The sequence below is a fragment of the Stenella coeruleoalba genome, assembly GCF_951394435.1.
Source record: "Stenella coeruleoalba genome assembly, chromosome: 18".
Taxonomy (NCBI): domain Eukaryota; kingdom Metazoa; phylum Chordata; class Mammalia; order Artiodactyla; family Delphinidae; genus Stenella; species Stenella coeruleoalba.
The window spans coordinates 8,594,389-8,620,831 of NC_137164.1; the positions used below are offsets into that span (position 1 = coordinate 8,594,389).

The following is a 26,443-nucleotide window of genomic DNA, read 5'->3' on the forward strand; positions in this document are numbered from 1 at the left end:
TTGTTCTTTCTCTAATTGCTTTAGGTGTAAGGTTAGGTTGTTTGAGATGTTTCTTGTTTCCTAAGGTAGGACTGTATTGCTATAAACTTCCCTCTTAGAACTGCTTTTGCTGCATCCCATAGGTTTTGGGTCATTGTGTTTTCATTGTCATTTGTTTCTAAGTATTTTTTGATTTCTTCAGTGATCTCTTGGTTATTAAGTAGTGTGTTGTTTAACCTCCATGTGTTTGTATTTCTTTCAGATTTTTTCCTGTAATTGATATCTAGTCTCATAGCATTGTGGTCGGAAAAGATACTTGATACGATTTCAATTTTCTTAAATTTACCAAGGCTTTATTTGTGACCCAAGGTATGATCTATCCTGGAGAATGTTCTATGAGCACTTGAGAAGAAAGTGGATTCTGTTGTTTTTGAATGGAATGTCCTATAAATATCAATTAAGTCCATCTTGTTTAATGTATCATTTAAAGCTTGTATTTCCTTATTTATTTTCATTTTGGATGATCTGTCCATTGGTGAAAGTGGCATGTTAAAGTCCCCTTCTATGATTGTGTTACTGTCGATTTCCCCTTTTATGGCTGTTAGTATTTGCCTTATGTATTGAGGTGTTCCTATTCTGGGTGCATAAATATTTACAATTGTTATATCTTCTTCTTGGATCGATCCCTTGATCATTATGTAGTGTCCTTTGTCTCTTATAATAGGCTTTATTTTAACGTCTATTTTGTCTGATATGAGAATTGCTACTCCAGCTTTCTTTCGATTTCCATTTGCATGGAATATCTTTTTCCATCCCCTCACTTTCAGTCTGTATGTGTCCCTAGGTCTGAAGTGGGTCTCTTGTAGACAGCATATAGATGGGTCTTGTTTTTGTATCCATTCAGCCAGTCTGTGTCTTCTGGTGGGAGCATCTATTCCATTTACATTTAAGGTAATTATCTATATGTACGTTCCTATTACCATTTTCTTAAGTGTTTTGGGTTTATTATTGTAGGTCTTTTCCTTATCTTGTGTTTCCTGCCTAGAAAAGTTCCTTTAGCATTTGTTGTAAAGCTGGTTTGGTGGTGATAAATTCTCTTAGCTTTTGCTTGTCTGTAAAGGTTTTAATTTCTCCATCAAATCTGAATGAGATCCTTGCTGGGTAGAGTGATCTTGGTTGTAGGTTTTTCTCCTTCATCACTTTAAATATGTCCTGCTAGTTCCTTCTGGCTTGCAGAGTTTCTGCTGAAAGATAAGCTGTTAACCTTATGGGGATTCCCTTGTATGTTATTTGTTGTTTTTCCCTTGCTGCTTTTAATATTTTTTCTTTGTATTTATTTTTTGATAGGTTGATTAATATGTGTCTTGGTGTGTTTCTCCTTGGATTTATCCTGTGTGGGACTCCCTGTGCTTCCTGGACTTGATTAACTCTTTCCTTTCCCATATTAGGCAAGTTTTCAACTATAATCTCTTCAAATATTTTCTCAGTCCCTTTCTTTTTCTCTTCTTCTTCTGGGACCCCTATAATTCAAATATTGGTGTGTTTAATGTTGTCCCAAACGTCTCTGAGACTGTCCTCAATTCTTTTCATTCTTTTTTCTTTATTCTGCTCTGCAGTAGTTATTTCCAGTATTTTATCTTCCAGGTCCCTTATCCGTTCTTCTGCCTCAGTTATTCTGCTATTGATCCCTTCTAGAGAATTTTTAATTTCATTTATTGTGTTGTTCATCACTGTTTGTTTGCTCTTTAGTTCTTCTAGGTCCTTGTTAAACGTTTCTTGTATTTTCTCCATTCTGTTTCCAAGATTTTGGATCATCTTTACTATCATTACTCTGAATTCTTTTTCAGGTAGACTGCCTATTTCCTCTTCATTTGTTAGGTCTGGTGGGCTTCTGCCTAGTTCCTTCATCTGCTGTGTGTTTGTCTTCACATTTTGCTTAACTTACTGTATTTGGGGTCTCATTTTTGCAGGCTGCAAGTTCGTAGTTCCCATTGTTTTTGATGTCTGTCCCCAGTGGTTAAGGTTGTTTCAGTGGGTTGTGTAGGCTTCCTGGTGGAGGGGACTAGTGCCTGTGTTCTGGTGGATGAGGCTGGATCTTGTATTTCTGGTGGGCAGGTCCACGTCTGGTGGTGTGTTTTGGGGTGTCTGTGGCCGTATTATGATTTTAGGCAGCCTCTGTGCTAATGGGTGGGGTTGTGTTCCTGTCTTGCTAGTTGTTTGGCATAGTGTGTCCAGCACTGTAGCTTGCTGGTCGTTGAGTGGAGCTGGGTCTTGGCGTTGAGATGGAGATCTCTGGGAGATTTTTTCCGTTTGATATTACATGGAGCTTGGAGGTCTCTTGTGGACCAGTGTCTGGAACTTGGCTCTCACACCTCAGTGGCACAGCCCTGACTCCTGGCTGCAGCACCAAGAGCCTGTCCTCCACATGGCTCAGAATAAAAGGGGGAAAAAGAAAGGAAGAAGGCAAAATAAAATAAAATAAAGTTATTAAAATAAAAAATAGTTAAGAAAAAAAATTTTTTAAGTAATGAAGAAAATAATATGGACAGGCAGAACCCTAGGAGAAATGGTAAAAGCAAAGCTATACAGACAAAATCACACACAGAAGCGTACACATACACACTCATGAAAAGAGAAAAAGGTAAAAAAATAATATGTCTTGCTCTCAAAGTCCACCTCCTCAATTTGGGTTGATTCTTTGTCTTTGTGTATTCAGGTATTCCACAGGTGCAGGTACATCAAGTTGATTGTGGAGATTTAATACGCTGCTCCTGAGGCTGCGGGGAGATATTTCTCTTTCTCTTCTTTGTTCTCACAGCTCCCAGGGGCTCAGCTTTGGATTTGGCCCCGCCTCTGCGTGTAGGTTGCCTGAGGGCATCTGTTCTTTGCTCGGACAGGATGGGGTTAAAGGAGCAGCTGATTCGGGGGCTCCGGCTCATTAAGCCCCGGGGGAGGGAGGGGTATGGATGAGGGGCGAACCTGCAGCGACAGAGGCCGGTGTGTGTTTTCCCGGGGAAGTTCTCCCTGGATCACGGGACCCTGGCAGTGGCAGGCTGCACAGGCTCCCCGGAAGGGAGGTGTGGAAAGTGACCTGTGCTCGCACACAGGCTTCTTGGTGGCAGCAGCAGCAGCCTTAGCGTCTCATGCCCGTCTCTGGGGTCCACGCTGATAGCCGCGGCTCATGCCCGTCTCTGGAGCTCGTTTAAGCGGCGCTCTGAATCCCCTCTCCTCAGGCACCAGAAACAATGGTCTCTTGCCTCTTAGGCAGTTCCAGACTTTTCCCGGACTCCCTCCCGGCTAGCCGTGGTGCACTAGCCCCCTTCAGGCTGTGTTCACACAGCCAACCCCAGTCCTCTCCCTGGGATCTGACCTCCAAAGCCCGAGCCTCAGCTCCCAGCCCTGCCCGCCCCGGCGGCGAGCCTCTCGGCCTGGTGAGTGCTGGTCGGCACCAATCCTCTGTGCAGGAATCTCTCCGCTTTGCTCCCCGCACCCCTGTTGCTGTGCTCTCCTCCGCGGCTGCGAAGCATCCCCCCTCTGCCACCCGCAGTCTCCACCCGCAAAGGGGCTCCTAGTGTGTGGAAAGCTTTCCTCCTTCACAGCTCCCTCCCACTGGTGCAGGTCCCGTCCCTATTCTTTTGTCTCTGTTTATTCTTTTATCTTTTGCCCTACCCAGGTACGTGGGGGGTTTCTTACCTTTTGGGAGGTCTGAGGTCTTCTGCCAGCATTCAGTAGGTGTTCTGTAGGAGTTGTTCCACGTGTAGATGTATTTCTGATGTATTTGGAAGGTGATCTCCACGTCTTACTCTTCCACCATCTTGAAGCTCCTCCTATGATACTGTTAATGAATAAGAACTAGATGATTCTAGGCTTTTAAGCTACCTTGTCTATGATCAATTCTTAACATCTTGACTTCTTGACATTTTTTTTTCTCATTTTCAGAAAACATACCTCTAAATCCAATTTATATATAAATCAAGTCATATCAGGAGTACAGGAACTGGGCTTGAAGAAAATCCTTGTGACCAAATAAAACAGATTCCCACATTTTCAAAAGGATCTTGAATCACCAAAACATAGATATATCTATAAAGACTTCTAAAGGGATTATTTTTAAAACCTGGATATCGGAAAATATTTGGGGGGGGGAAGTTTTAATATTTTCCTTGAAAGGCTTTTTTCACTATCTTTTTGGAACTCTAAATGCAAACTACATCCAAGCCTGTGGCCTAGGAAAAGATTCTGGGGTAATAAATATCAATGCAGCTTGGACTAGCCTACCTAGAAAGGAGAGTGTAAGAAGGACACTGAGAACTGGTGTTCATCAAGCTGTCCGTCTCCCAAGAAACACAAGTGTGTGCCCTGAGCGTGGAGTGGAAGGAATTCGTTGACAATGAAATTCCTCGGTACCAGGCTCATTTGCCTTCACTGAACAGAGAAGATTTTTCTTTAACTGACTTGATGACCTGGGATTACAACATTCTTTTGGAAAACAGTAAAAAAGATAGCCGTTTTCTTCACATAAGACCATGTAATTTACTCAGCACTTGCTTCATTCCATGCTTCTGCAAAGTAAATTCCATGGTATAAGCAGTTATGTACTAAGGTTCATACTAAACGTTTCAATCAGATTTGACGTTTTCTAAAAAGTCTTCACAGTGGCAACTCTGTATATGTAGACTTAAAACTCTGGCCCTGTACTCCTTTCTTGTGTGACATTGTTTTTCAGTGCATAAGGTTTGGTTATAAAAACTTCTAGCACAGTTAAAGTTTTCTTGAAAATAGTAAATACCTCGGGTTGTGTAATCTGTAACATGGCCCAGTTACAAATTTATAATATTCTAGACTAACATCAGTTCTAGATTACTTTTAGAAATTGTCTACTGGGGAAAAAAATTATAAAAACTAAAATGCAAGATTAATTGTCATATCTCACACTTGTTTGGGAGTATAAAGACAATGTTCAGTCCTTTGAAATAACAATATCTAGCAGTCCTGTAAAATATTCTCAACGTGGAAGGCAACCTGACTCTAAAGAAAATGCCACTTAGATTGTTAATTATATTCTATGCTAATTGGATAGTCATAGCATAGTAGATATGAAGCCAAACATATCAAAGACTCTGCCTTAACCTAGCAATAGTGTAATTTGTTTGGGGCTGTAGTTCTTTCAGATTAATCAGTTGGTCTCCTCACAGTTTTACTATGTTTACTATGTTACTATTCATATTTCAACACTAAAATCTTCAAGCAATATAAGTTTTCACTTATGGTCTCCAAGACTGACAAAGTCTAAATTAACTAATCAGAGAATCTAAAAGATCACAAATTATGTTTTTTCAATGACATGTTTCCCATTAGAGCTTGTTTTTAACTGGACTGCTGTGCATGTTGAATGGGTACAACATTTGCAACCATTTATCACGTTGGGGCAAGCGATGCTAATACGGCTGACGGCTGACGGCTGACGGTTCTGCTCTTAGAAGAGGGCCGTGCTTTCTGTTGCATGCATTACACTGACCCTGTACTTTCTTTCCTTTCCTTTGTTTCCTGTGCCATGCTTGCTGTGTAGCAAATGGAATCTCTTGCAGTAAGTTAACTTTCTTTCCTACTCTTTGTCCATTTAGGCATGGACCCATAACAATCTTATTTTTACTGTTACTATTATATCTCTTAGCATGTTTTCCCTTTTTTGTTTCATTTTCTTTTATTTGGTAGACTGAGACATGTAGTTTATTAGCATTCTGGGCTGCTTTCCTCCCAAAGTAGAAACCTATGTTGCTATGAACTCTCATGTTATCACTAGAATATTTTTAGAAATAACTACCATTATCTGACACTTAGAAAAGTCAGAGTTTTCATATCTAGGTTTCACCCTAAATTGTGAAAGGTAACATTTTGTTTTTAAACAATACTTTTTTTGTCTGAGAGTCTCTGGCAGTTGTCTTTTATACCAGATTTTGAAAAGGTTTCCACAAAGGCAAGTTTAAATTATCATAAAATGTGTTACTAAAACAACCAAACATCTAGTTTGGGTTAGCAAACGAGTGTAGCTACTTCTTTACACTTAGGCTGGTTACCAGCATTGAGAGATCAAATAAATCTAAGTAGAATTGCTTTTTCCCCCTAAGGGCCAGGGAGAGAGGAGAAAGAAAACTCCATCCAGCATGGTCTTAGCATGAACTTTAGTCACTTTTAAAATTAGGGTCAAGAGTATGTTAATAATACTATTAATGGAATATGCTTCCTAAAAACCTAAATTTAAATTCTTGTCATTTCTCTCCTTAAACTGATTTGGGGGGAACAATTTTAAGTCACGTCAGTGGCTCTCCTTAAACTGATTTGGGGGGAACAATTTTAAGTCACGTCAGTGGCTCTCAATTCTTACTGAGTTCTTTGTAGTCCATTAGTGAAAGAAAGGCCCTATTTATCCTTACTTAACCACATTTGAAAACTGAACAGTGAAGTGTTTGGTTTAAGCCACATATCTCACCCACTTTCAGTGGTGACTGCTGAGCCATTAAATTCTATCTAGTGAAGGCTGTCCTTTTCCTCTAGCAGAATCCCATCTGCTACCTAGGAGCTAACCCTTTCTTGGGATAAGACAGGCAAAGTTTAGAGGCCATTGAGCAGATACAGCTCAAAGAGTGCTATGATCATTGGTGTTGGAATTACTCATGGTTTATTCTTCCCTTACAGTACATGTAAGCTGTATAATGAAAACATTTTCAATTCCAGAGGTGTCTATAGAGTTCCAGGGCCATTTTGTATGCATATTTTTTAACGTTCTTTCCACAGAAAGTTTTGCATGCTTTCATGATTTCTCCTTTTTGTAAGCATTTCGGGCCCTTTTTATATCTCTTTAATTCAACAAATTTGTTGAGCACTGAGTAGAAGCATCATCATTAAACCTGATGCAGCACCTTAGACAGTCACGTGACGCTTGTGTTTACACAGACTTTAGGATGAGTGCCTACACCCTAAACGTCAGCCAGAGTTGTCACAAGGAATAATCTCCCAAGTGTCTGCTGAATTTATAAATTTAACACCTAGAACCACTTAATGCTGTGCCTTTTAAATATACCTTTAATAAAGAAATTGTGTTCAAAGATGTATAGCTTATAAGACTGCAGTTATAATTTGTAGATATTAAACCTGTAATTTAATTGGCGAATATAATGGAAATTTGGCAGTTCACTAAGTCCCTTTATAGCTAGCTACTACTTCTTTCTAATTAGTCATCCTCCAGGAGCTGTTTTATTCTATATTACACAGTGAATTTCTCACTGATAGTCATTGATTGGATTTATTGTTCTGTTTTATTTAGAATGGTAACAACTAGTTATGGTTCCTTGATTTAAAAAAAAAAAAGGTGCATTAATCTCCACTAAGATTTCACTTACTATACAAGAATGATCCTTAATAACTCTTTCTTCCCATGCAAATTCTCTCTTTAGCAACTGGAACTGTGTCAGAGGCTGTATAAGCTACACTTCCAGCTGCTGCTGCTTTTTCAGTCGTACTGTAAGCTCATCGGCCAGGTGCACGAAGTCAGCTCCATGCCAGAGGTGAGCCTGCCCACTCCCGACCCCAGGTCCTGCCATGAGTATCATTGCTTTCCTTTTGTTCTTCCTCCTGCCAGTTTATAAATGTCCAAGTGATTTTATTCCCACATAATCCTTTCACTCAAGCACAAGTCTTAAATACCAGTGTCTTATATTTATTTCCATGCTCACGTGGCAGTGCCAGGACTAGGGTGAGGCAAGTGACATACCTGGACACAAAATACAAGGACGACCTTCAGGGTGAGCCCCTCCCTGAATGCTGTGCCGAGGGCCTCACTTGCCTCCCCCTGGCCCTGTGTCTGAGGATCCTTATTTGAAGAAGTTCCTTGTGTTACGGTTTTTCTGACCTCTAGCTGTTCATACTTGATCCTACATTGAGGTAAGAAGGAAATAACTACATGATGTTTGACTCTCTTCAGCTTCCCTGCTCTGCCTAGCATCCGGATGCATTAATACTTTTAATGTAAAAGGTAAAGTAACTTGAGCATACAGCTTCTGAGTGAGCCAAATTTTTCCTAGACTTGAAAAAATACTACTGCAGTGTAGTAGATGAAATAATGGTGGTGTACACTGGATATTGTGGAAGCTCAGAGGGTGAGTGCCTAGTTCAGCTGGAGACAAGGAGGTTGAAAGAGGAAACTTTCTGGAGATCACACCTGATTCTTAAAGGATGAGTTAGAATTAGAGAGATGAAGTGGGGGGTAAGGAGGAATGTTCCAGTAAGAAACAACAGCGTGGGCATAAACATGGTAGTGAGAAAGAGAGAGGAACTACAAGTACAGGCAATTGAGGATTGCTAGACTATAAAATGCAAACCAAAAGGAACGATGGACTAAGGCGGAAGAGATAAGTAAGGTGAGATCACACAAGACGCTGCACCTGTGAGTATTTTAGTTAGATCTTCACGGCAGGGATGTGGAGGGTGGATCTGGTGACAATTAGACTGGAGACAGACAGACCAGTCAGTTATGAGGCCGCTGAAATAGCTCAGATAAGAGGTGAGAGTTTGAACTAGGACAGAAGTGCTAGGTAAGGAGAGGGAGGAAACGTGGGAGATATTTTAGGACAAAAGGTCACTGAAACTGATGGGGTTGTGGCGGGAGGAGTGGGGGACGATGCTCAGGTCCCCTCTCAGATGAGCTATGTAACCACAGTGCCACAGCTAAGACAGGGATGTCGGAGGAGGCCTGACACAATTGTACATCCACAGCTCCTGCCTGCTCGTCAGTGACCGACTCTGCCTGCTAGATCCCATCTTGCATGTAGTTAAATACAAGGATCTGCTGCTAAAGGTGCAGATGTGCTGTCAGGGAACAGTCATGAGTCCATGAAACAATCCCATTGCAAGCAGCGGAGTGAGGCTGGAGCCTAGAAACCTCATGTCTGAGTTGGGGGTAGGGGAGGAGGAGACAGAATGACAGCCATTTAACCATAATTATTACTCAGTGTGGAAAAAAGGAAAAGTGACTATAGTTTTTAAATATACAGTTCACCCTTGAACAACATGAGTTTGAACTGTGAGTCCACTTACCTATGTGGATTTTTTCAATAAATATATTGGAAATTTGAAAAATCTCACAAACATACCTAGAAATAGATATGTCGTGACTACATAAAATATATGTAGACATACATATAGCATACAAAATATGTATTAATGGACTGTGTGTTATCAATAAGGCTTCTGGTCAACAGGGGGCTGTTAGTAGTTAAGTTCTAGGGGCGGGGGGAGAGGGGGTGGGTGGGTGGAACCAGAAGTTAGACCGTGCCTCTAACCCCAAGTTGCTCAAGGGTCAACTGTCCTTTCACAGATCCCAATTTCAAGGGAGACAGGAGTCAGACATCGTTGTTTATGAAGAGCTCTTCACAAACGAGTTTTCCTCCACAGAATCACAAATTATCAGATAAAAGAAAAGACAGTTGATGACTGGGATTTGCCCCATTGTCAAGATAAGCTTTACTCTTCTGGAAAGTAGGAACCGAACCCTCATAGTCCATTCTCTGCTCCAAAAATAGAGGACAATGCACATGCAATTCACATGTCATTTTCCATATTAAAAAAGTAATTCACGTTTCACTTAAGAGTAGTAAATTACATGTTTCATACTGTGTGTGTGTATATAATTATTTTAAATCTAATAAATTTAAAGTGAATTTTTCCTTAATTATTTTAAATCTAGGTAAGTTTTAAATACTTTACACACACATAATTTAAAACTTACCTAGGGCTTCCCTGGTGGCGCAGTGGTTGAGAGTCTGCCTGCCGATGCAGGGGACATGGGTTCGTGCCCCAGTCCAGGAAGATCCCACATGCCGCGGAGCGGCTGGGCCCGTGAGCCATGGCCGCTGAGCCTGCGCATCCAGAGCCTGTGCTCCGCAACGGGAGAGAGCACAACAGTGAGAGGCCTGTGTACCGCAAAAAAAAAAAAAAAAAAATTACCTAGATTTAAAATAAGAAATTCACTTTCACACTTAAAAACTATATGTCTAAGACACTCTAACAACTTATGTAAAAGGATTACCTCCTTCAATTTTGAACGTGGGGCTGGAGTACAGAGTTGTATTTAATCGGCATCTGTGTGAAGACAGTCCTTGAGGGCTTCAGTTCTATACCTTGTACGGTGAGCAGGCTGGGAATGAAAACAGGTAAAGATGCTGGGTAAATCAACTTTTCAAAGAAACTGGGCATCCTCAGCTTACATGACAAAGGGAAACAAAAAACCTTTAAATTCATCTCAGTTTCTTTTAAATGCTCTTGAGGTCAAACTGCAAAAGAGCTGTCTTCCACTGTACACTTTGGAGGCACTAAGAAGTGACACAGGTTCTCTTTATGATTTACTTTTTAACAGCTCAGAATCTTTTCGTTCCAGTAATTCTGAGGGAAAATATCTCTTACTTGTAACATGAATACTAACATTACATTGAGATTTTTCCTCCTCCCTCTTAAAATTATGTCTTTCATCTTTTCCCGTGGCATAGGAGTAGGGAGAAAGTTTATTCTTCAAACAGCATCTGTGTTCATAATTAAATTTATTGGGCACTTTTGTGCCAAGCTGTTTGTTTAATCTTTAAAATAACCTGAGAGGTGGGTAATACCTTCAATCTCACAGATGATAAAACTAAGGCACGTAAAAGTTTGTTTACTTGACTATGCAGTAGTCAATAATGCAGAACTGGCATCTAATAAACCCAGCGTTATCCAACTACCGAGCCTGTTCTCTTGTGCATTTTACTTCTACGTATGCCCTTCTGCTTAAATAGACGACATTTTAAAAGGAGTCAATCTTTTATATAAGGAGAGCATCCCAGCTGTTGATATAGTTGAATACAATGCATTCAGCCCCATAACCCTACATATACCACGCAGTACGGTTTCATCTGTCCTATTTTAGTTTACCGAGATATTAAGCTTCTGCTTAACCAGACCTCATACAAATTTTTTTTTACTTTGGGGATGTAAAATCCAGCCTGCAACTAAATACAGTAAAAATACTTTTTTTTTTTAACAGCTGCTAAATATGTCCAGGGAACTGAGTGACCTAAAGAAAAACCTGAAGGAGGCTACTGCAGCCATCACAGCCGACCCTCTCTACATAGAGGGGGCGTGGTCTGAGCCGACCTTCACGTCCACTGAAGCAGCCATCCAGTCCATGCTCGAGTGCTTGAAAAACAACGAACTTGGCAAGGCTTTACGGCAAATCCGGGAATGCAGGTGACGCTACTATTTCTATTTAGAGACGGTTAAAGGAAATGCATGCCTAATAGTTACTTTGTCATGGCTGGGGACTAAATCACTACGGAAGGAACACCGAGATGTTTATATAAACCCTTCTCAGATCCTTCCCATTACCATGCCAGAAACATCAGATTTCAGGACTTATTGTTTGAAGTGTTGGTTTTGGTTCTGGTCATCTCTAAAATGTTCAAACACTTCAAAGTATATGCTAACATAATTTTAAAACTAATTATTTGAATGTAGCCTCTTTGGGTTTTTTCTCCCTACATTTTGATAGTATATTCACATTCATTGTAACCAGAATGCTATAGCAAATAAATATTTTAAGATTATGGGATTCCATTCTGATATTTTTTTACTTTAGATATTTTATCAAAACCAATAATATTCAATATTCTAAAACTGATCATGTGATGTCTGCACAACTCTGAATATTACTAAAAAAGCCACAGAACTATATATTTTAGATAGCTGAATTGTACAGTTTGTGAATTATATCTCAACAAAAGCTTTTGTGTTAAAAGAGCAATTTTCTTATACTAATAAAGACTCATAACCTCTCAAACTTGTGAATAATAGTGCCTCTAATCTGCTCTTCTTTTCTGACTGCAGAAGTCTGTGGCCCAATGACATCTTTGGAAGCAGTTCTGACGATGAGGTCCAGACACTACTGAATATTTATTTCCGTCATCAAACTCTGGGACAAACAGGTACTTACGCACTGGTGGGGTCTAACCAGAGCCTGACCGAGATCTGCACCAAGCTGATGGAGCTGAACATGGAGATCCGGGACATGATCCGCAGGGCCCAGAGCTACCGGGTCCTCACTGCTTTCCTTCCAGACTCCAGTGTTTCCGGCACTAGTCTCTGACAGGAGCCTTCCGTCCCCCATGGGTGCCAAGCTGGGGGTGCTGCCATGCTGGGGTGACGTCATTCAGTGTCTTCTCGGCCTTCAAAAGGCTTGGTCAGACTGTTCTCCCTCTTGTTACCTGTAGAACTTTTTCTAAAGAGGATGGCAGAACTTCCCACGTGTAGCAATACTATAGGAACCAAGGTAGCATAGGACATTCTGGAACAACCTCCATCCGTCATGCTGTGTGGCACAAATGTGTTATTTTACTGAGCAAATGCAACTCACTACTGAAGATGTGACTTCCATTGCATACCAAAGCCGACTACTCTGCACAGTACCTTCCTTTCTAGAAACAATTTTAGATTGGCAAAAGTGCAATGTTTTCTTCGCTAAAAATATTTTATATTCTAAAACTTGTACATTCTTTCCTTTTTTTTTTTTTCTTTTTTTGGTGGGCTGAGGAAGGGGCAGGCAGAATGAAGCTGGCCACTGAAAATTGTAAGACGGTCAAAAGCTGACAGCCTGTATATGTGAAAAGGGAATTGTAAATGGACAATTTAATGTACACTGAAATTTGAATACAATTACTGTATCTAAAAGGAGCTGCTATGAAGTACCTTTCTTATGTTGCTAGGCTACTGTTTCGAAAGCCCTGGATCTCTTTGCAGGGGTCTGTGATTAGGACCCTCGCACCAAAAATGGTCCAGAGAGACCTTTTTTTTAAAGGATCTTGGCTGCTTTTTACTATAAGGTTGCTTTTATGAGCATATTTATACTACAGAATGATGAGTGTTAATTTTAACCAACTTGGCCATTTTGTAGAAAAAAGTTAAAGACATTCAACATTATAAATTCCAAGTCTTTCCACCTGTTACGCATGCATATTTTAATATCCGTTTGGATAGCTGGAAGTAGAATCATAACGGTAAAATATGAGTTGTCACTTTTCTTAAGAAATGTCATTTTATTTGTAATATATATGTAAAGGGCCATTCTTACGTTTTCTCCTTAAACTTAATGCTGTCAAGTGTTAGCTGTGTGCATGTAAACCTGTTGCACATTAGAAACATTCAAAGTTTATCTGTGTAACTTATTCACTCTGTAAATACATTTAAAGTTTTTGTGATGTAATCTCGGTTAATATTCTCTTTAGACTAAAAGAAAAAAATACATATTGACCACAGGTTTTATTTCTGCTTAATGAAGATTTTTGCCGTTGACACATTTATAGTTTTGTGTGTGGGGTGCCACACTCATATGTGTTCCATGAATGGCAGCCAGTGGGGTTGTGAGGCAGTACAGTGACCCTGGGAGCAGGAGGCCTCTGTAACCTCTTGAAGTGGACACCAAAGACTGTGACCCTCACCCAGTGCTCACTGGGATCAAAGAGAGAAATCAGAGAAGAACAAGAGCTCTAATTGTCCATAACCTATCATTAGGTTGTCATCCTTAAAATTCTGAAATAGACCCATAACGATCAGCAAAAAGTAGTAAGAGTTTTTGTTCTTTCACCAAAACCCATCTATTCTTCACCCCACTCAAAAAACAGGGTCATGGAGACACATAACAATCTGATCTCTATGGTCTTCCTACTCATACTTCTTAGATTAACAAATATAACTTGCTTTCCTAACATGCACCAACTAAATCGTAAGTAGTAATTTTCTAGAAGTACCCTGCAACAGAGCCTGACCCAAGATTTTTTTAATGTTACCATAGGTACAACTATTCACTTATTTTAAAGACTTTCTGGACATTGCTGTCAACATACTCTTCTGATGATTTTCACCTTACCTTAAAGATGATTCTCCATGATTTGTAGAAAAGAAACTGAATCACAATCTCTCTGAAAAAAAAGTCTTACATAATGCAGGTCTCTGTGGTTAACAACACTCGCCAACTCTCAGAGTTGTGCTGGGACCCACAGTAGATAGGACTGACCAGTCATGACTGAATTTTCCACCATGGTCTCTAACCCAACAAAGAACCACCATGATGGGTTACTCTTTTAAAAAACCGAGATTTCAGTAATATCTTATAATCTGTAGTCATGGGAAGTAATGGGTTTTTTTCTGTTTATTTTTTAAAAAAACAGATTTGTTAATGTGAAACATTTCTTCTACTTTTCCACTATTTCTTAACCTTCTCACCCTTGAGTATAAAAGAAAGGCCCTTTGAAGCTGCAGACCTGCCCCATTTGAGCCCACCAATCAATGATTTCAGAGCTGCAGTCCAATCTCCTTGGGTATTGTGTTGTGCCTCTGTTACTGAAGTGTTAATTTTCACTTCGCAAGGAACAGGGATGGAGAAGAGAGAAGAGGTAGAGATATCCACCTGAAGGAGAGGGCAGATATCTAACAGATGCTTCTGGAATAAGAGAAATACCTCCTCATACCTCCATGCTTTCTAGTCCCAAAACATGATACACTTTACCCACAGGCGTAAAACAATTCAGACAGGTGCACTGCAACTTAGACATAACTTGATTAAAATTGTAGTGTCCAAATCGAGTATTTTAGAAAAAGCACCATACATTTTAGAGGCATGCGAATGTCTTATTCTCACAAATAGGTGAGACTGTTAATACATTAGTACAGCTGTGAAATAAAGATACTTGTAACTTAGCATTGCACCTGCACACGTGTCCACAAACATGCACAGAGTTAGGTCTTAGGGCTCTTCAGGTTCCAAATCTTAATGCTGTTCTTTTCAGTGAACTGCAAATTACAGAAACAAGGGGGGAGAGCATCTAGGGAGGGGAACAAGCAGGGGTGCCCAGAGAGGTCGTGGAAGCTCTGCACACTTTCCCCAAGCCCTGCCCTACACATCTGTTCCACATGGGTGTTCATCTGTTTCTTATATCCTTTAAGAACAAACCAGTAACAGTATTATCATTTAAGACGGATTCCTTTCAGAAGCTTGGTGTTATCCTCACTACAGTCTTGCTGCTCAAAGCACACAGATCAATATTAGCTACCTCTTCTGGAAGCCTGGAAGAAACACAGACTCTCAGGTCCTACTGCAGACCTACAGATTTAGAATCTACATTTTGACAGAACCCTCAGATCCCCAGAAAGATGGCAGAGTAGAAGGACCTGAGCTCACCCACCTCACGAAAACACCAAAATCAAAACAGCTGAATGACCATTGACAAAAAACGACTGGAACCTACCAAAAAGATAATCTACTTCCAAAGACAAAAAAGAAGCCACAATGAGACGGTAGGAGGGTTCCATTCGCGATATAATCAAATCCCGTACCCACCAGGTGGGTGACCCCCAAACTGTAAAATAATCATATCACAGAGGTTCTCCCACAGGAGTGAGAGTTCTGAGCCCCAGGTCAGGCTCCCTACTATGGGGATCTGGAATTGGGAGGAGGAGCCCCCAGAGCATTTGGCTTTGAAGGTCAGAGGGGCTTGATTGCAGAAACTCCACAGAACTGGGGGAAACAGAAATGTCACTCTTGGAGGGCGCACACAAGATTTCATGTGCACTGGGACCCAGTGGAAAAAGCAGTGACTTCATAATAGCCTGGGAAAGACCTACCTGCTGATCTTGGAGAGTGTCCTGGAGAGGTAGGAGGTGGCTGTGGCTCACTGTTAGGACAAGGACACTGGTGGCAGAGGTACTGGGGAGTACTCATTGGTGTAAGCTGTCCTGGAGGCCGCCATTTTGATGCCAAGGCCTGGCCCTACCCAGCAGCCCAAAGGCTACCCATAATGTTGGGATGCCTCAGGCCAAACAACCAACAGGGTAGGAATGCAGCCCCACCCTTCAGCAGACTTTAAGGCTGCTTAAAGTCTTCCTGAGCCCACAGCTGCCTATAAACACACCCTTTGACAAGGCCCTACCCACCAGAGGGACAAGACCCAGCTCCACCTACCAGTGGGCAGGCATGAGTCCCTCCCAACAGGAAGCCTGTACAAAGCTCTTAGACCAACCTCATCTACCAGGGGGCAGACACCAGAAGCAAGAGGAACTATAATTCTGCAGACTATAGGAGAGCAAACACATAAAGTTAGACAAAATGAGACAGCAGAGTAATATGTTCCAGATAAAACCTCAGAACAACTAAGTGAAGTGGAGATAGGCAATCTACCCAAAAAAGAACTCAGAGTAATTAAAGATGATCCAAGATCTCAGAAAAAGAATGGAAGCACAGACCAAGAAGATACAAGAAATGTTTCACAAAGAGCTAGAAAATTTAAAGAACAGATGAACAATCAAATAACTGAAAGGAAAAATACACTAGAAGGAATCAATAGCAGAATTAATGAGGCAGAGGAATGTATAAGTGAGATGGAAGACAGAATAGTGGAAATCATTGCCACAGAACAGAATAAAGAATGAAAAGAAATGAGGACAGTCTACAAGACTTCTGGGACAACATTAAACACACCAACATTCACATTATAAGGGTCCCAGAAAGACAGAAGAAAGAGAAAAGACCTGAGAAAATATTTGAAAAGATAATAGCCAAAAACTTCCCTAACATGGGAAAGGAAACAGTCACCCAAGTCTAGGAAGCACAGAGAGTCCCATACAGGATAAACCCAAGGAGGAACCTGCCAAGACACATATTAATCATACTGACAAAAATTAAAGACAAATAGAAAATACTAAAAACAACAAGGGGAAAGCAACAAATAACATACAAGGGAATCCTCATAAGGTTATCAGCTGATTTTTCAGCAGAAACTCTGCAGCCCGGAAGGGAGTGTCATGATATATTTAAAGTGATGAAAGGGAAAAACCTACAAGGAAGAATACTCTAACCAGCAATGCTCTCATTCACATTCAACAGAGAAATCAAAAGCTTTACAGACAAGCAAAAGCTAAGAGAATTCAGCATCACCAAACCAGCTTTACAACAAAGGCTAAAGGAACTTCTCTAGGTAGAAAAGAAAAGCCCACAACTAGAAACAAGAAAATTACAAATGGGAAAGCTCACTGGTAAAGGCAAACATACAGTAAATATAGGAAATCATCCACACACAAATATACCAAAAGCAGCAATCATGAGAAGAGGACAGTACAAATGGAGGCTATTGAAAATGCATTTGAAATTAACAAACCAGCAACTTAACACAATCCTGTATATGTATAGACTGCTATATCAAAACCTCATGGTAGCTGCAAACCGAAAATCAACAATAGATACACACACAAAAAAGAAAAAGTAATCCAAACACAACACTAAAGACAGTCATCAAATCACAAGAGAAGACAACAAAAGAGGAAGAGAAGAAAAAAGACCTATGAAAACAATCCCAAAACAATTAACAAAATAGAAATAAGAACATACATACTGGGGGACTTCCCTGGCAGTCCAGTGGTTAAGACTCTGCACTTCCAATGCAGGGGGCATGGGCTTGATCCCTATTCAGGGAACTAAGATCCCACATGTTGCAAAGCGTGGCCAAAAAGAAACACACACAAAAAAATACATATTGGTAATTGCCTTAAATGTAAGTAGATTAAATGCTCCAACCAAAAGACACCGACTGCTGAATGGATACAAAAACAAGACCCATATATATGCTGTCTACAAGAGGCCCACTTCAGACCTAGGGACAAATACAGACTGAAAGTGAGAGGATGGAAGAAGGTATTCCACGCAAATGTAAATCAAAAGGAAGCTGGAATAGCAATACTCACATCAGACAAACTAGACTTTAAAATAAAGACTGTTATAAGAGACAAAGAAGGACACGACATAATGATCAGAGATCAATCCAAGAAGAAGATATAACTATTGTAAATAGTTATACACACCCATTATAGGAGCACAGCACCTCAATATATAAAGCAAATACTAACAGCCATAAACAGAGAAATTGACAGTAACACAATAATCGTGGGGGACTTTAACACCCCACTTTCATCAATGGACAGATCATCCAGACAGAAAAAAATAAGGAAACACAGGCCATAATGACATTAGACCAGATGGACTTAATTGATATTCATAGACTATTCCATCTGAAAGCAGCAAAATACACATTCTTCTCAAGTGCATATGGAACATTCTCCAGGATAGATCACATGCTGGGCCATTAAGCAAGCCTCAGTATTTAAGAAAACTGAAATCATATCAAGCATCTTTTCTGACCACAATGCTGTGAGATTAGAAATCAACTACAAGAAAAAAAAAACTGTAAAAAACACAAACAAGTGGAGGCTAAAAAATATGCTACTAAACAGCCAATGGATCACTGAGAAAAGCAAAGAGAAAATCAAAAAAATACGCAGAGAAAAATGAGAATGAAAACACAGTGATCTAACACCTATCAGACACAGAAAAAGCAGTCCTAAGAGGGAAGCTTACAGCAATACAATCTTACCTCAGGAAACAAGAAAAATCCCAAATAAGCAACCTAACTTTACACCAAAAGCAACTAGACAAAGAAGAACAAACAAAACCCAAAGTTAGTAGAAGGAAAGAAATCATAAAGATCAGAGCAGAAATAAATGAAATAGAGCTGAAGAAAACAATAGAAAAGACCAATGAAACTAAAAGCTGATTCTTGGAAAAGATAAACAAAATTGATAAACCTTTAGCCAGACTCATCAAGAAAAAAAGTGAGAGGGCTTAAATCAGTAAAATTAGAAATGAAGAAGGAGAAGTTACAACTGACACCACAGAAATACAAAAGATCATAAGAGACTACTGTACAAGCAACTATATGCCAGTAAAATGGACAACCTAGAAAAAATAGACAAATTCTAAGAAAGGTACAATCTACCAGAACTGAACCAGGAAGAGAAAATATGAACAGACCAATCACAAGCACTGAAATTGAAACAGTGATTTTAAAACTCCTACAAACAAAAATCCAGGACTAGATGGCATCACAGGCGAATTCTATCAAACATTTAGAGGAGAGCTAACACCTATCCTTCTGAAACTATTTTTAAAAAGAGGGAGGAAGGAACACTCCCAGACTCATTCTATGATCCTCTATCACCCTGATACCAAAATCAGAAAAAGACACCACAAAAAAAGAAAATTACAGGCCAATATCACCGATGAACATAGAAGCAAGAATCCTCAACAAAATAATAGCAAACCAAGTCCAACAATACATTAAAAGTATCATATACCACGATCAAGTGGGATTTATCCGAGGGATACAAGGATTTTTCAATATCCACAAATCATTCAGTGTGATATACCATATTAACAACCTGAAGAATAAAAACCATATGATCACCTCAATGGATGTAGAAAAAGCTTTTGACAAAGCCCAACACCCATTTATGATAAAAACTCTCCAGAAAGTGGGCATGGCAGGAACATACGTCAACATAATAAAGGCCATATACAACAAACCTACAGCTAACATCAGGCTCAATGATGAAAAGCTGAAAGATCAGGAGCGAGACAAGGATGTCCACTCTCCTCACCTTTATTCAATCTACTTTTGTAAATCCTAGCCATGGCAATCAGAGAAAAAAACAAATAAAAGGAATCCAAATTGAAAAAGAAGAAGTAAAACTGTCACTGTTTGCAGATGACATGATACTATACATAGAAAATCCTAAGGATGCTATCAGAAAACTAATAGAGCTCATCAATGAAATTGGTAAAGTTGCAGGATACAAAATAAATACACAGAAATCTGTTGCATTTCTATACACTAAAAATGAAAGATCAGAAAGAGAAATTAAACAAACAATCCCGACCAGTCCCTCCCATCAAGCCGTGTAGACAGCCTCATCCACCAGAGGGCAGACAGCAGATGCAAGAAGAACTACTATCCTGAAGCCTGTGGAACTAAAACTACATTCACAGAAAGACAGACAAGATGAAAAGGCAGAGGGCTATATAACAGATAAAGGAACAAGATAAAACCCCAGAAAAACAACTAAATGAAGTGGAGATAGGCAACCTTCCAGAAAAAGAATTCAGAATACTGATAGTGAAGATGATCCAGGACCTGGGGAAAAAAATGGAGGCAAAGATCGAGAAGATGCAAGAAATGTTTAACAAAGACCTAGAAAAATTAAAGAACAAACAAACAGAGATGAACAATAAAATAACTGAAATAAAAAGTACACTAGAAGGAATCAACAGCATATTAACTGAGGCAGAAGAACGGATAAGTGACCTGGAAGACAGAATGGTGGAATTCACTGTTGCAGAACAGAATAAAGAAAAAAGAATGAAAAGAAAGGAAGACAGCCTAAGAGACCACTGGGACAACATTAAATGCAACAACATTCGCATTATAGGGGTCCCGGAAGAAGAAGAGAGAGAGAAAGGACCAGAGAAAATATTTTAAGAGATTATAGTCGAAAACTTCCCTAACATGGGAAAGGAAATAGCCACCCATGTCCAGGAAGCACAGTGAATCCCATACAGGATAAACCCAAGGAGGAACACACCAAGACACATCGTAATCAAATTGGCAAAAATTAAAGAAAAATTATTGAAAGCAGCAAGGGAAAAATGATAAATAACATACAAGGGAACTCCCATAATGTTAACAGCTGACTTCTCAGCAGAAACTCTACAAGCCAGAAGGGAGTGGCATGATATACTTAGAGTGAAGAAAGGAAAGAACCTACAACCAAGATTACTCTACCCGGCAAGGATCTCATTCAAATTCAATGGAGAAATCAAAAGCTTTACAGAGAAGCAAAAGCTAAAAGAATTCAGCACCACCAAATGAGCTCTACACAAATGATAAAGGATCTTCTTTAAGTGTTGGAAACAAAAGAGAAGAAAAAGACCTACAAAAACAAACCTAAAATAATTAAGAAAATGGTAATAGGAACATACATATCGATAATTACCTTAAACGTAAACGGATTAAATGCTCCAAGCAAAAGACACAGGCTTGCTGAATGGATACAAAAACAAGACCCATATATATGCTGTCTACAAGAGACCCACTTCAGACCTAGGGATGCAAACAAACTGAAAGTGAGGGCATAGAAAAAGATATTCCATGAAAATGGAAATCAAAAGAAAGCTGGAGTAGCATTACTCATATCAGAAAAAATAGACTTCAAAATAAAGAATGTCGGAATTCTCTGGTGGTGCAGTGGTTGAGAGTCCGCATGCCGATGCAGGGGACACGGGTTCGTGCCCCGGGCTGGGAAGATCCCACGTGCCGTGTAGCAGCTGGGCCCGTGAGCCATGGCCACTGAGCCTGCGTGTCCGGAGCCTGTGGTCCACAATGGGTGAGGCAACAACAGTGAGAGGCCCATGTACCACAAAAAAATAATTAATTAAAAAAAATAAAAAATGTTACAAGAGACAAGGAGGGACACTACATAATGATCAAGGGATCAATCCCAGAAGAAGATATAACAATTATAAATATATATGCACCCACCATAGGAGCACATCAACATATGAGGCAAGTGCTAACAGCTATAAAAGAGAAAATTGACAGTAACACAGTAATAGTGGGGGACTTTAACATCTCACACCAATGGACAGATCATGCAAAATGAAAATAAATAAGGAAGTACAAGCTTTAAATGACACAATAGACCAGACAGAATTAATTGATATTTATAGGACATTCCATCCAAAAACAGCAGATTACACTTTCTTCTCAAGGTCGCACAGAACATTCTCCAGGATAGATCACATCTTGGGTCACAAATCAAGCCTCAGTAAATTTAAGAAAACTGAAGTCATATCAAGCATCTTTTCTGACTACAACACTATGAGATTAGAAATGAATTACAGGGGAAAAAAAGTAAAAAACACAAACACATGCAGGCTAAACAATATGTTACTAAATAACCAATAGATCGCGAAGAAATCAAAGGGGAAATCAAAAAATACCTAGAGGGCTTCCCTGGTGGCGCAGTGGTTGAAAGCCCGCCCTCCGATGCAGGGGACACGGGTTCGTGCTCTGGTCCGGGAAGATCCCACATGCCGTGGAGCCCTGGTCCCGTGAGCCATGGCCACTGAGCCTGCGCGTCCGGAGCCTGTGCTCCGCAACGGGAGAGGCCACAACGGCGAGAGGCCTGTGCACCGCAAAAAAAAGGAAAACAATACCTAGAGACAAATGACAATGAAAACACGACGATCCAAAAACTATGGGTTGCACCAAAAGCCGTTCTAAGAGGGAAGTTTATAGCTATACAAGCCTACCTCAAGAAACAAGAAAAATCTCAAGTAAACAATCTAACCTTACACCTAAAGGAACTAGAGAAAGAACAAACAAAGCCCAACGTTAGCAGAAGGAAAGAAATCATAAAGATCAGAGCAGAAATAAATGAAATAGAAACAAAGAAAACAATAGCAAAGATCAATAAAACTAAAAGCTGTTTCTTTGAGAAGATAAACAAAATGGATAAACCATTAGCCAGACTCATCAAGAAAAAGAGGGAGAGGACTCAAATCAGTAAAGTTAGAAATGAAAAAGGAGAAGTTACAACAGGCAGCACAGAACTACAAAGCATCCTAAGAGAATACTACAAGCAACTCTATGCCAATAAAATGGACAACCTGGAAGAAATGGACAAATTCTTAAAAGATATAACCTTCCAAGACTGAACCAGGAAGAAATAGAAAATATGAACAGGCCAATAACAACTAATGAAATTGAAACTGTGACTAAAAATCTTCCAACAGGGCTTCCCTGCTGGCGCAGTGGCTGAGAGTCCGTCTGCCGATGCAGGGGACACAGGTTCGTGCCCCGGTCCAGGAAGATCCCACATGACACAGAGCAGCTGGGCCTGTGAGCCATGGCCACTGAGCCTGTGCGTCTGGAGCCTGTGCTCTGCAACGGGCGAGGCCACAACAGTGAGAGGCCCGTGTACCACAAAAAAAAAAAAAAAATCTTCCAACAGGCCTTCCCTGGTGGCGCAGTGGTTGAGAGCCCGCCTGCCAATGCAGGGGACAAGGGTTCATGTCCCGGTCTGGGAAAATGCCACGAAGCGGCTAGGCCCGTGAGCCATGGCCACTGAGCCTGCGCATCCAGAGCCTGTGCTCCACAACGGGAGAGGCCACAACAGTGAGAGGTCGGTGTACCACAAAAAAAGAAAAAAAACTTCCAACAAACAAAAGTCCAGGACCAGATGGCTTCACAGGTGAATTCTGTCAAACATTGACAGAAGAGCTAACATCCATCCTTCTCCAACTCTTCCAAAAAATTGCAGAGGAAGGAACACTCCGAAACCCATTCTATGAGGCCACCATCACCCTGATACTAAAACCAGACAAAGATACTACAAAAAAAGAAACTTACAGACCAATATTACTGATGAAAAATGCAAAAATCCTCAACAAAATATTAGCAAATAGAATCCAACAACACATTAAAAGGATCATACACCATGATCAAGTGGGGTTTATCCCAGGGATGCAAGTTCTTCAATATATGCAAATCAATCAATGTGATACACCATATTAACAAATTGAAGAATAAAAACCATATGATCATCTCAATAGATGCAGAAAAAGCTTTTGACAGAATTCAACACTCATTTATGATAAAAACTCTCCAGAAAGTGGGCACAGAGGGAACCTACCTCAACATAATAAAGGCCATATACAACAAACCCACAGCAAACATCATTCTCAATGGTGAAAAACTGAAAGCATTTCCTCTAAGATCAGGAATGAGAGAAGTATGTCCACTCTCACCACTATTTTTCAACATAGTTTTGGAAGTCCTAGCCACGGCAGTCAGAGAAGAATAAGAAATAAAAGGAATACAAATTGGAAACAAAGAAGTAAAACTGTCACTGTTTGCAGATGACATGATACTATACATAGAGAATCTTAAAAATGCCACCAGAAAACTACTAGAGATAATCAATGAATTTGGTAAAGTTGCAGGATACAAAATTAATGCTCAGAAAATGTTGATTCCTGTACACTAATGATGAAAAATCTGAAAGAGAAATTAAGGAAACAATCCCATTTACCAATGCAACAAAAAGAATAAAATACCTAGGAATAAACCTACCTAGGGAGACAAAAGACCTGTATGCAGAAAACTATAAGACTCTGATGAAAGAAATTAAAGATGATACCTACAGATGGAGAGATATACCATGTTCTTGGATTGGAAGAATCAATATTGTGAAAATGACTATACTACCCAAAGCAATCGAAAGATTCAATGCAATCCCTATCAAACTACCAATGGCATTTTTTTACAGAACTAGAACAAATCATCTTAAAATTTGTATGGAGACACAAAAGACCCCGAATAGCCAAAGCAGTCTTGAGGGAAAAGAATGGAGCTGGAGGAATCAGACCCCCTGACTTCAGACTATACTACAAAGCTACAGTAATCAAGACAATATGGTAATGGCACAAAAATAGAAACATAGATCAATGGAACAAGATAGAAAGTCCATAGATAAACCCACGCACCTATGGTCAACTAATCTATGACAAAGGAGGCAAAGATATATAATGGAGAAAAGACAGTCTCTTCAATAACTGGTGCTGGGAAAGCTGGACAGCTACATGTAAAAGAATGAAATTAGAACACTCCCTAACACCATACACAAAAATAAACTCAAAATGTATTCGAGACCTAAATGTAAGACCGGACACTATAAAACTCTTTAGGAAAACATAGGCTTAACACACTTTGACATAAATCACAGCAAGATATTTTTTGATCCACCTCCTAGAGTAATGGAAATAAAAGCAAAAATAAACAAATGGGACCTAATGAACCTTCAAAGCTTTTGCACAGCAAAGGAAACCATAAAGAAGATGAAAAGACAACCTTCAGAATGGGAGAAAATATTTGCAAACAAAGCAACGGACAAAGGATTAATCTCCAAAATATATAAGCAGCTCATGCAGCTCAATACTAAAGAAACAAACAACCCAATCCAAAAATGGGCAGAAGACCTAAGTAGACATTTCTCCAAAGAAGACATACAGATAGCCAAGAAGCACATGAAAAGCTGCTCAACATCACTAATTATTAGAGAACTGCAAATCAAAACTACAATGAGGAACCACCTCACACCTGTTAGAATGGGCATCATCAGAAAATCTACAAACAACAAATGCTGGAGAGGGTGTGGAGAAAAGGGAACCCTCTTGCACTGTTGGTGGGAATGTAAATTGATACAGCCACTATGGAGAACAGTATGGAGGTTCCTTAAAAAACTAAAAATTGAATTACCATATGATCCAGCAATCCCACTACTGGGCATATACCCAGAGAAAACCATAATTCAAAAAGACACATGCACCCCAATGTTCATTGCAGCACTACTTACAATAGCTAGGTCATGGAAGCAACCTAAATGCCCATCGGCAGACAAATGGATAAAGAAGTTGTGGTACATATATACAATGCAATTTACTCAACCATAAAAAGGAACGAAATTAAATCATTTGTTGAGAATGTGGATGGATCTAGAGACTGTCATACAGAGTGAAGTAAGTCAGAAAGAGAAAAACAAATATCGTATATTAACACATGTATGTGGAACCTAGAAAAATGGTACAGATGAACCGGTTTGCAGGGCAGAAGTTGAGACACAGATGTAGAGAACAAATGTATTGACACCAAGAGGAGAAAACCACAGAGGGGTGGGGATGGTGGTGGGCTGAATTGGGTGATTGGGATTGACATGTATACACTGGTATGTATAAAATTGATGAGTAATAAGAACCTGCAGTATAAGAAACAAACAAACAAAACAAAAACTAATACTAAATTTTCTTTGCTTATTTGTATGGAAATATGTTAATATAAATGTTTCAGACATTACATGAAATTTCTAAAAATCTTATATGTTCTGATATAATGTTATAAGTCATAATTCTAGTTATTATTTTAAAATGTATATCTCTGAGGGCTTCCCTGGTGGCGCAGTGGTTGAGAGTCCGCCTGCCGATGCAGGGGACGCGGGTTCGTTCCCCAGTCCGGGAAGATCCCACGTGCCACGGAGCAGCTGGGCCCATGAGCCATGGCTGCTGAGCCTGCGCATCCAGAACCTGTGCTCCGCAACAGGAGAGCCCATGGCAGTGAGAGGCCCGCGTACTACAAAAAATAATAAAAAAATAAAATAAAATGTATATCTCTGAAATAACTTAAAAAAATAAAAAAATGAAAATCTAACTTTCTCTTTTGAAAATCAAAGAGTAATTCCCATAGTCCTACAATAATGGGATAATTAGTTCTGAAACCTGTCATGTTTCATGTTTCATATGTAAAGAAAATCATATTAATTTTTAAAAATTAAACATGGACTTTGTAGCACAAAGACAAGGTCTCCCCCTCCCAAAAATAAGAAACAATCCCATTTACTATCACAATAAAAAGAATAAAATACCTAGGAATAAACCTACCTAAGGAGGCAA

The 26,443-nt window shown here is 39.8% G+C and overlaps 1 protein-coding gene across 7 annotated transcripts in view; it reads left to right on the forward strand.

The window, feature by feature from the left end:
• Window positions 1-13,407, forward strand: part of FRY (FRY microtubule binding protein) — a 425,215-nt gene extending 411,808 nt beyond the window's left edge. For all 7 annotated transcript variants that reach the window (XM_079902875.1, XM_079902874.1, XM_079902876.1 and 4 more), the window contains 3 exons: window positions 7,434-7,544; window positions 11,051-11,253; window positions 11,890-13,407. In XM_079902875.1, coding sequence (XP_079759001.1) covers window positions 7,434-7,544; window positions 11,051-11,253; window positions 11,890-12,148 — 573 coding nt within the window. In that variant the 3' untranslated portion in view covers window positions 12,149-13,407. The remainder of the gene's footprint in view (window positions 1-7,433; window positions 7,545-11,050; window positions 11,254-11,889) is intronic.
• The last annotated feature ends 13,036 nt before the right edge of the window (window positions 13,408-26,443 follow it).